The following is an 11,359-nucleotide window of genomic DNA, read 5'->3' as shown; positions in this document are numbered from 1 at the left end:
TTTACATTTAGAAAAAGACCTGAAGCTTGAGAAAATGACTGAATGGAATTAAGGGCAACAGGGATTTGACCCTTGTCTTTTAAAAAGAGCGTAGTGTCATTAGCCAGTTGTGAAATCTTAACCTCTCTATTGAAGATAGAAATGCCTTGCATAAGCGGGTTATAAAGGACATTAATAGACAAGAGTTCTACTACCAAAATAAATAGAAAAGGAGAGATGGGGCAGCCCTGTCGCACGCCTCTGTGAATACTAAATCTTTTTGAAGTCTTATGATTTATGATAATTGAACTATTAATGTCTTTGTATAACATTTTGATAGCAGAAATGAAGTTGCAACCAAAGCCAAATCTCTCCAGAGAACTAAAGAGAAATTTGTGCTCTATAGTGTCGAAGGCTTTGCAAAAGTCTAAGAACAGAATAATAGTATCTGAGTCAATTGAATCAGCATAGTCAACCAGGTCTAAAACTAGTCTGATATTGCAGCTTATATGGCGGCCTTTCATGAAACCAGTTTGAGTTTCGTTGATGAGGTCACTTAAACCTTTTTTGAGTCTGTTGGCATAAATTAAAGCCAATAGTTTGTATTCTACAGTCAATAAAGTTATAGGACGCCAGTTATCTAAAAACAGAGGGTCTTTTCCAGGTTTTGGTATTAGGGAAATAACCCCTTGCTTCATGGTGGTCACCATTTCTTCATTACTGAGACATTCTTTAAATAGAAACAAAATGGGTTTTTCTAAGAGGTCCCAAAAGTGCAAATAAAATTCAACAGAAAGACCGTCTATGCCTGGTGCTTTACCTTTTTTCATAGATTTCAGAGCATCATTTAATTCAGATTGTGAGATTTCTGCGTCACATAAAGACTTGAAACTATCTTCAACAATGGGTATATGATTGTGTACTTGCTGTAGGAAAGCATTGCTAAGATCCTCATGAAAATCAGATTTATAGAGGTTTTCATAAAAAGTGGATATAAACTCAGAAATTAGCCTACTAGTGTTGAAAGTTGTTGGGACAATGACAGTGACGTGACTTATGCGACAAATGTAGTCTGTTATCCGAACGTTATTTTAACATCATTTATCTGGACAATCTCTGATGTCCAGATAAATGAACATTTCATATTTAGTTCCTAAATCAGCATATGTGTAATGCAGGTCATACAAGGACTGGGAAGGAACAGAAGATATCTATCCCCTCTCATGAAAGATGGAAGCTTTGGGGAAAGCTTTGGATTGAAGTCCCATGGGGGAAACGGAAGGGGAAAAATCGGGGCGTGACTTACGAGTTTGCTCGTGATCGCCCCTAGTGGAACTGCAACGGGAACTGCTGGTACAATGCAGTTATCGAGTGGATCGGCTCTCCATAACTGGGCTCTGGTGATAGCCAGACAAGTCTTCAATTTAATCTGATTATAATGCAGGATTCTTTTTAATTATCTGAATATATTGTTTAAGTTGTCTTTAGTTTTAAAGACAACTTAAACAATATGCCATTTAGTTTTTCAACTAATAGGGCATTTTAATATGCAGAAAATAAACTCAAGTGATTTGGAAAGGTCCAAGAAAACTACAAGTCCCAGTGTTGTACTCATAGGTTGTCAACCATCTTGGTTCATACGCCCGGCGTAGTGGCACGTTTTGTGTGTGTACATGGTGTGGAACCGTATGCTGCTCACCCTTTTGCAGGGCATTTGTGTAGCACACTCTATCTTGTTTTACCTTGTGTAGTGTAATTTAAGAGTAATGGCTGAACCTGTCACTGAAATGTGTGATCAGCTAATTAAAGCTGTTAACGTTATGATGGATCCTGACTCGAGCCAACGATATCGCTTGGAGGCCCTAAAGGTAACATTAGCCTAACATTACCACTATCGTATAAACGTTAACCACGTAACGGTACAGAGGTTAACCTAGATGGCTAAATAAATCATGGTCTCTCTCTGAAATCTGATTGCCTCCCATGCTTTGCAACTATTCATCACTAATTATTTTATTACTAGTTATTGGCACTCACAGATGTAGCCCACTTTAGCATTTTCGCTAACTCGCCAGGCCACCCATGCACTGCTTCGCTCATTGCTAGAATGGAATATGAATATTATCGGTCATATGACGAATACAGCGAAACATTTTACCCAGCACATAACAGAACTTTGTCTCTCCCAAATCCTACAAATCCCTGTAACCATGGACGGGTCTCGTTGGCGCCTCGTGTTAGCAGACGCATGAGGCTTCCAGCACTCATTCAGACACTTGCTGTATCAACGCTAACGTTGATGCCGCTGTATGCGGATTGGATAAATGAAAATTCATTCTAATTGATGCACTGCACGACAAGGAAATGTCAAGATGCACGGCCTGCACAAATAGTATTGCTAACCTATAACGTTACTATTTTGCAGTTCTGTGAAGAGTTTAAAGAAAAGTGTCCCTTTTGTGTCCAATGCGGTCTTCAGTTGTCAGATAGAACACAAAATGCTGTGATAAGGCATTTTGGTCTTCAGATTTTGGAACATGTCATCAAGTAAGTTTATACCACTTAACTTGTTGCAATTAACTTTTAATTATAGACTGATTTGTGAACCGGAATAGCTACATTCATTTCATTGTCTGTGTACAATAACGACGTAGCCTACATTGTACATCGATGTGTGCCTATTGAGTAACATGTCTTTCCCCATTCAAACTTAGGTTCCGATGGAACAATATGACACCCCAGGAGAAAGTTCACTTAAAAAATTGTGCCATGGAGCTCTTATCAAAGGTCTGTGCTGTGATTCAGTTTAGCTTCATTTTTAATTATGCTTTATTGGACCTTTTAAATGACATTTTTTTCCTTTAGGGAACATATTCTATCTTGATGGAGGAAAGTCACATTAAGGATGCCTTGTCTCGCATTATTGTCGAAATGATCAAGAGAGAGTGGCCACAGAATTGGCCAGACATGCTGAAAGAGCTGGAGACGCTTACTACTTTGGGAGTGAGGATCATTCCCTCAAGTTTCTCTTTTTGTACACAGCTAGTGCCTACCAGAAAAAAACTAAATGTTTTGATGTACAGTTACTCTCTAGGTGTAATGCATTTGCCTATCATTTCAGTTATTTAAGTAATTTTTCTATATGTAATGATGACACCTGTGCTGCTGGATTTTTACCTTTTTTAGGAAGCTCAGGCAGAGCTGGTGATGCTGATTCTTTTACGATTAGCCGAGGACGTGATAACGTTTCAAACACTGCCCACACAGAGGCGGAGGGATATCCAGCAAACTCTAACCCAGAATATGGATGGCATCTTCAGTTTCCTGCTCACTCTCCTGCAACTCAATGTGGACAACTACCGCAAATTGGTCGGTGAATATCTTTATTATAAAATGATATGCTATCATTATGGACTGTAAATGGAATTTAAGGATACCTTTGTTTTCTTTCCTCAGAAATGTGTTGCTGGTGAAGAGGAAAAGGTAACTGACTTGTGGTGGTGGTGTGGTGGTCTTACACAGTTGATTGAAAAAAATGTGATAGTTGAATGGAAATTAATTGGTATACAAATCAGGGTTTCCATTAGGATATTTTTTGCCGGTCCAATGGTTAAGATTGGGGATGTAACGATATACTCAACTCACGACTCGATATGGTTCACGATTTTTTGTTCACGATACGATTTTATCACAATTTGTTTTTTTATATTGATGCTGTTTGAAGAGGTTGCTCCAAATTGCACCACTCCCTCTCCTTACACCTCTCCTCTTAAAATAAATGGCAGGCCTTACTGTTGTATGCTACATCATTATAGTTGTTCAAGTGCACACACTAAATGGAGAGCTAGGATTAAAATTCAGACTGCGCCTTTAAATAGGCGACTTTTTCCATCTATCAACACAATGCTACAGTAAGCCATTTCCACTAAAAAAATCAGCTCAATATTATGTGCAAGACTGATGTTTACCAAGCATGCCAGCGTGTTAATCTCTTAGCACTATCGTCATACGTTTTCTCATAGTGAGATGGCTATCCCGAAATATGTTCTGAATGACATGGGGCGCACGGAGGTGAACGGCGGGACACACGCGAAATGACAAGGTGTTAACTAAACAATTGAGTAGACCTAAGGTCGACAGGCTTTGTGGTTAAAACGATGAAAACCAGTAGGCTAGTCTGTCACAGCTAACTTCGTTCAAGCACAGTAGCTTAGACTAGTTTACACACGCAGAAATTAAAAGTCAATATCAGCATCACAAGATTGCTGTCATTATCGGAAAATCCAGACACGTCAAACTGGACGTGAACGCGTGGCAAAAACAAAACAACTTCATAAATGATGTCTTTTTCAGACCTTGAAAACACCATATTAAAATCCAAGCATTTTCAAGGATTTCTAGCACCCATACGAACCCTGACACACGCACTCTAGTTCAAAGTTGTTGCCTACCGTCGTCTTCCCTCGTTCTGTGCCCGGTACCTAGTGACGTAAGTCACGTGACTCAACGCGATTCATTTTTTCTATCAACCGGTGGGAATCGTCACGCATTTGTACCGATTTTCATTTGTGTCACGATGCATCGTTACATACCTAGTTAAGATGTTTGTTTTACCTCAAAAATTTTGAATGTTTCAATAGTAGTCTGTTATAAATGCAATTATTCAAGACATTCTCAAATCAGTTGATACACTACTTGACAACACATACATGCATGCCTTTCCGTCATTAAAGGGTTAGTTTGGAAAATTGGACATAGGGCCTCATTTCCTAGTTAGCCAATGTGATATTTATGAGTGGAGACTGTTTACAGCACATTTCATCCAGTCGCTAGTTCGCTGGTGCAAGGCTTGCACAAGTCAATGATATGTGCTGTCTTACCCACTCCACAGTACACCTGAGGCAAATAAATTATAATCCAAGACTATCGATGTAAACACCTGTGCTGATAGAATAATGCTAGCCTTGCATCGTAATGATCGCATTACATTTTTAGGGACTAGTTTCTTAGTAGCGGCAGAATTTTACTTCTGCTCCAATTAGTACTACTGCCCGAAAAGTAAACAGAAGCACACTCCAGTCGGGTCCTCGATGCCATGCAAGTTTCATTTCTAACATTGTTCTGTTAAAGCTGCCGTCGGCAAGCCTTCCAAATTCCGAGTCTAAAGTCGGAAAATTCAAACTGATACAACTTTCAGGTCCCTCCCTCAACTTCTACCATGCTCCAAACTGCCCCCCACACCCCTCCCCCTCTGGAGACGAGATTGTGCAGGCGGCTGGATAGCAGCGTGTGCACAAGCTGTGACTGACAGGTAGCGATTCCTCCCCCCTATTGTGATTGCTCAAACAAAATAGGGAGCGCTCGATTTTTGCAAGCATGATTACCGACAATAACAGGCTTTAGAGGGAGCTAGAGAATTCAGGATTTTTCCTAAACAACCTATTTAATATTCTACCTCTAGAATCCCATGACAGTTCAAGCTAATATGACGGTAGCATTTTAACTGGAAATGAGGTCCTATGTCCAAAATTCCGAACTACCCCTTTGATAAAATTCTGAAAATTTGCTCACTGAATTCAAACACAAGCACACGATCACAATAGGTCACAGAGTAGGGCTGTGCAATAAATCACATTTTTATTTCAATCTCTATTTTGGCTCCAGACGATCACAAACATAGTAATCGAGAAAGCAACCATTATTTTGCCACACTCCAATTAGAGACAGTGTTTCGGAAAATAGATACAACTTCAACTCACAGCGCACTGATTCTCGCTACCCATTTTAGCCCTGCATTCTCTTTCTCTCTGAAATGGCAAGACACATCCCCTTTGGCTGGTGCTCAGGCTACTCAACCATTTTCATTTCTGCGGCCCAATGCCGATTCAATCTGTTATTCACTGAAAGGTTGCATCATGAACCACACTGACATTTTGCTAGCACATTCACTGCTACATTTATCACTGTCAATTGAGGTGACCAAACTACTCAAGTTATGGCAAGATGGCTAATCAAACGTTTGGACATGCCTGGTTGTTTAGGTTAGCACGTTACAGTGTTTCCCACACATTTGTGGCGGTGCGCCACAGATTTAGCACCGGCCGCCACATATTGTGTTTCGTTATTCTTTTTTATTTATTTAATTTAACGCTATTGAAAAACACGCAGCATTCGTTAAACTGAATTTCCTTTCCCTGCTCTCTCTCTCTGTCAATCACGCATCTGTCTCTCAGACACACAAACACACGCACACACACAGCCCCTCCCTTCCGTGCACACCGCGTCTGTCTCCATGAAAACCAACGATATCATCCCTGGAAGCGTGGTCTTTTACTGTCTATGGGTCGCACTAATGCATATGACGCTGCTCGGGTGAAGCATTAAGTTCTCCCGCAACCTTTGCGTGCAACTTTTCCAAACAGTAGAAGTAAACTCACTCTCCTTGGCCCGCTCTAGTGCGCGCTCAATGGACACCCGCCCTCGACATGCACATTTAATCTAGATAAAACATTCACAATCGTGAACGCAATGACGCACAGAAGACGACTAGCTAAATTACTGTTAGATCCGCGTTTAGCATCATTAGTAGGCTATGCTGCAGACATTTGCTTAAAACTATAGCATTCAAGTTGACTGACCATCTCAATACCAATGTTTTTCAACTCCAAGACTTAAAGGGGCCTGTCCCAAGGAGAAAAAGAATTAGCTTACCTGAACAGAAACTGAACAGTCCAACCAGTAGAGTATGATAAACTTAGCCTGCTACTTTGTTTACAATATTTTGAGGCTTCAACCAGACAGCGGAATTTAAGAGGTGGAGTTATAATATAAATAGTAGGCCTAGGCCATAATCTGCATAAAGATTGCTGTTATGAATATCAGAAATGTCAGTATATAGAATGTAGACCTATAATAGAGTAATTATTCATAATTACATAATGTGTGTGTGTTTCAAATAAAGACAAGCTTTACATCTTGTTAAAAAATGATTCACATTATATGACAGGAGAGCGATAAAATATGGGTGCACCTACATTTTGTGCCGGTACCCTACCCCCCCACCCCCCCCCCCCCCCCCATCATTTTAAAATGATGAATCAGAAAACGTTACAAATTATGTAACTTTCAAAATCATAAGACCGACCCTGATTTGCTAACACACCAGAGAGTCTAGCCTTCTCCAACGAGGGTAAGAAGCGTCACTGCTACAGTGGCAACAAACTAGTTGTCGAGTTTAGTGAAACGCAGATAATGCTGATGTTAACGTGTGTTGCAGTATCCTGAACTAAGTCATATTCAGTCGTAAGCACAAGCCTCAAACCTATGGGCTACAACAAACACCCCTTGTTAGCCTCCTGCATTCCCCTTTCCGCGGGTGTCTCCCCAATGCTTCGGTGCCTTACTGCATGTTCGGTGCACATCTGAAAGTGGAGTGAGGAGGGACGGTAATCGCACTGAATCGTTCTGTATTAAACTGCATCGTCTGTGAATCGTATAGTAGCTTAATGAATCGATACGAATCGAATCGTTTTAAAATGGAGAGATTCACACCCCCAGTAAACATAACCTATTATGTTCACTCTTCACCTCTTGTGTAGGCTAAGGCTCACTGTCGAGTGGGTGTGGCTACTCTAAACACACTGGCTGGCTACGTAGATTGGGTGTCAATGGTGCACATCACTAATGGGAACTGCCGTCTCCTGGAGGTGTTGTGCCTGCTGTTAAGTGAGACAGACCTGCAGTTGGAAGCGGCAGAATGTCTACTCATTGCCATCAGCAGAAAGGTAAGATCACCTCCCAAGCTTTTGTCAACACACAGCCAATGACAATAAAATAGTGCACATAATTATATTAATATTTTGTTATTGTTTATTCAGAGAAAAGTTACATGTTTTGAATCCGGAACAAGTGCCAGTAATTTTGATGTGCGACAACTACCGTAGTTCTAATATATACGATGAATGAGGCAGCGCTTGATTGGTTGCAATATAACAGAGAGGGTTAAAGCGGAGCGAGAGGCGCAAACGTTCGATCATTTCCGCGTTCTGTCTTCGCAAAGGGGAGGGGGGCTAAATCCCCCTTTAAGCAGACCTGTTACATTCGAACCGAACTGCTAACCAATCTGACAGATCGATATTCCACTATGACGTCTTTGCAACACGCCTCTTTAAGCAGACAGGAACTGTTCTAATTTCTATTGGGTTAAAGTCAGGACTCTGTGCAGTTGGGAGCATGGAATTGTCCAAAAATCTCTTGCTTAATGCTGAAGCATTCAGAGTTCCTTTCCCTGCAATTAAGGGACCAAGCCCAGCTTGGGGATGGCCCCTTCCTGTTCCAACATGACTGGTGTGAACCAGTGCACAAAGCAAGGTCCATAAAGGCAAGGAGGACAGAGTTTGGGCATCCTTGCCCTGGTGGCATCCATGTTCTTCCCAAAAAGACTACAAACCCTAGCGTTCGCGCTAGCCGCTAATTCGCACATGTCAGGCGGGTAAACATACGAGATTAATGACACTAATGGGTCACACCATTAGCGGGATAATGTATTGTCTGCCGATAATTATTGGAAAATAAGTCCGCTCAGGAAGAAGCAAAACCCCTGTTCTTCCTGTCGGGACTTACAGTCATGGTTGAAATTGTTGCCACTCATGCTAAAGTTGACTAAAAAGAGGAATATCAAATCATCTTTTGGAAATTGATTTTAATGGCTTAAGTAATAAAATTAGGAAAAATCCAACCTTTAAGGACACCAATTTTCTTTGTGAATGAATAATGTATCATAAATAAATAAATGTTCTTCCCAAAATACTGGGGGCAAAAATATTGGCACGTAATTTCGTAATTGAGGTTGTTGATGTTCAAGTTAACCCTGTTTTTTCAGTGCAGGTGGACATAAAGGTTAGGTTTTTATCGTCGGAGTCTTTGCAAGTAAAATGTCCTTAATTAATAGGCAGAACCAGTATCATCTGTGTTCTCTGTAGACGCTTTCAGACATAACCTCCGGAGTAGCCTATGAGGTTTGTCAAACAGACGTCCGACCCTTCGGGTGATTCTGATATGATGGTAACCTGCGGACTTTATACTGACCTATGTGTGAACAACATACACACACATTACAGTATCTCTGTGTGTTTGAGTGAGGGGTGGCGTAGAATATTTGCGGCCCCTGTCACAGGGCTTACTGTTTTTGTTATACCACCGACAGCATGGAGGGTGAATACAGCGCGCTCATTTCGAATGTTGTTGTAATGAATCAAGGTAGAACTGTGTACTTTCCATGTACGCAAGTCATTCTTAGAAACATCTTGTATCTTGTAACACCCTGTATCTTCTCCAACTATTTACGGCATGTAAACGATGACAGACTTTAATACCATAGTCAGGCCTGGTCTAGCAGATGGGGAAGTGGATGAGGTGAAAGTGAAATTACGGCATTAGAAAGGCAAACAAAAGGGAAGGTTGCTATTAACGTAGTACAATGAAGAAAAACTGGTGCTCAGAATACTGATTCTGACGTTTCTCTAGGCATAATTGACTCATTTAACAGCAACTGGGATTAGGCTACACCAGTTTATAAAAGGCGAAAATGTTTCACTGCAAAATGGACGCTCTTTTTATACATATGGTGGAATACCTAATCAATTACTATTAACACCTCTCCTGTGGGTTTGTGCACTACTGCGATTCCTGGCCCACGCATCCTAGCGACCCATTACTTTCCGAAAACTACTAATCCCTATGGACAATTTATTCCCTACACTGGACTATTTGAACTTTCTGATGCTACAAATGACCTTACTGTACTGTAACTGACCCTAGGCAGATGGGTTGGCCCTTGAGTCGTGGATCTGTCCGAAGTGTCTTCCTATATGTTTCTCCAATTCTAGGGAGTTTTTCCTCGCCCCTGTTACTCACTCTGTTTAAAGGAACACGCCACCCCCAGGTGAAATTGGGTCACTCCCCGCAGTCCCTAGAGTTGGATGAGTGAGCCAAAGCGTTTTGTAGCCGACCCAGGCACTGTCCTAATCTAGAAACGGCCCGTTAGCCTTAGCTTAGCATAGTCGCTGTATTCCAAAGTGTCCAGCTAGCATGTTGTTGCAAAAGTGAATCAAATAAATCAAGATTTTTTATAATTATTTCTTGTAACCTGTACATTCACATCGAGTGCAAATACCAATGCAAATTCACACAAAGGTATTTTCTAGACCAATTTAGATTTGGAACTATTTTCGGGCATAGCACCAGCAAAGCACCGCTGCCAGGTGCAAAGACACCACACAGCACTGAGAACCCTCAACTTCCGAGCTCTATAATTGAAATTAAATCGATATTCTCATTTTCCCTTAACCTTCCTATAAATGCATGAGTGAGATAAGCACAGATAGCGATTCTGCGCTCCAGTGGCAGGCAAAATGCGCTCTGATTCACATGCGATCTGTTTTGTACATATGATGCAATTAGCGTCAGGAACAGGTGATAATTTGGCGGTAATTCAGGCTAGAGCCCGACAGATAATATCAGGTGATATTTGGCATTTTCAAATGTATTGGTATTTGCAGTTGTAACAGGCGATAAATATTTTTAAATTCAGTATAGGAAAACAGCGTATTACGTAATTTGTCCAGCAGATGGTGCAGCGTCTTGCTGCAGGACATGCATGCTTGACTTGGTTCCGCTTCACTTCCTACAACAGACCACAATGGCATGGTTTCACAGCTTTGTGGCTTGTGGGTATTCATGGTAGGATGATTTTCCTGTGAAATGCAATTCCCATTTCTTCTTGAAGCTGAGATAAATCTCAGAATGCTAATCCGACATGCTTGTCTTTTACTGCAGTGACGTTAATCTTAGAGCCATTGGTCACCAGCTTAATGTTATGTCTAAAGGTTAGCAATACTAACGTTAACGTTAGCATTGGATGAATTATGGCTAGTTTGATTGTTGGTGTGTGGCTATACGTAACGTCATAACTTAATAACAGCACTGTAATTGTCCCTTTCAACTGTCATCCCATTCATTATTTGACCATAAAATCTAAATCCCATATCAGTCAGGCTCTACACCAGGCCCTGTGATTTCAACTGGTCTAATTTATGCATGTTTTAGGGGAAACTAGAGGATAGGAAACCTCTCATGGTGCTATTTGATGATGTCGCCATGCACTACATCCTCTCTGCAGCACAGTAAGTGACCATTCAATATTTCAGTCCTGAAATGACCTTAATCAGTATGTCAAGTTGTAATACATTGTAAATGAAATGTGAACACACACACACTCAACATTATATATTATTAATTCTTGCTCACTTTTGCTTCAATTTAGGTCCGCAGATGGGGCAGCTATCAGCAACAAATCCTCTACAAAGTGAGTATTAGTAAA

The 11,359-nt window shown here is 40.9% G+C and overlaps 1 protein-coding gene across 1 annotated transcript in view; it reads left to right on the top strand.

The window, feature by feature from the left end:
- The first annotated feature begins 1,622 nt into the window (after nt 1-1,622).
- Nucleotides 1,623-11,359, top strand: part of LOC134064336 (exportin-5) — a 50,663-nt gene continuing 40,926 nt past the window's right edge. Inside the window, exons 1-9 of the mRNA XM_062520257.1 lie at nt 1,623-1,847; nt 2,405-2,526; nt 2,694-2,766; nt 2,845-2,982; nt 3,166-3,348; nt 3,436-3,462; nt 7,578-7,763; nt 11,086-11,162; nt 11,303-11,344. Of these exons, the coding sequence (XP_062376241.1) occupies nt 1,746-1,847; nt 2,405-2,526; nt 2,694-2,766; nt 2,845-2,982; nt 3,166-3,348; nt 3,436-3,462; nt 7,578-7,763; nt 11,086-11,162; nt 11,303-11,344 (950 nt within the window). The 5' untranslated portion in view covers nt 1,623-1,745. The remainder of the gene's footprint in view (nt 1,848-2,404; nt 2,527-2,693; nt 2,767-2,844; nt 2,983-3,165; nt 3,349-3,435; nt 3,463-7,577; nt 7,764-11,085; nt 11,163-11,302; nt 11,345-11,359) is intronic.

The sequence above is a fragment of the Sardina pilchardus genome, chromosome 18 (genome assembly GCF_963854185.1).
Source record: "Sardina pilchardus chromosome 18, fSarPil1.1, whole genome shotgun sequence".
NCBI lineage: Eukaryota > Metazoa > Chordata > Actinopteri > Clupeiformes > Clupeidae > Sardina > Sardina pilchardus.
The sequence above is the reverse complement of the archived record's forward strand: the minus strand, read 5'-3'. Positions and strand labels throughout refer to the sequence as shown.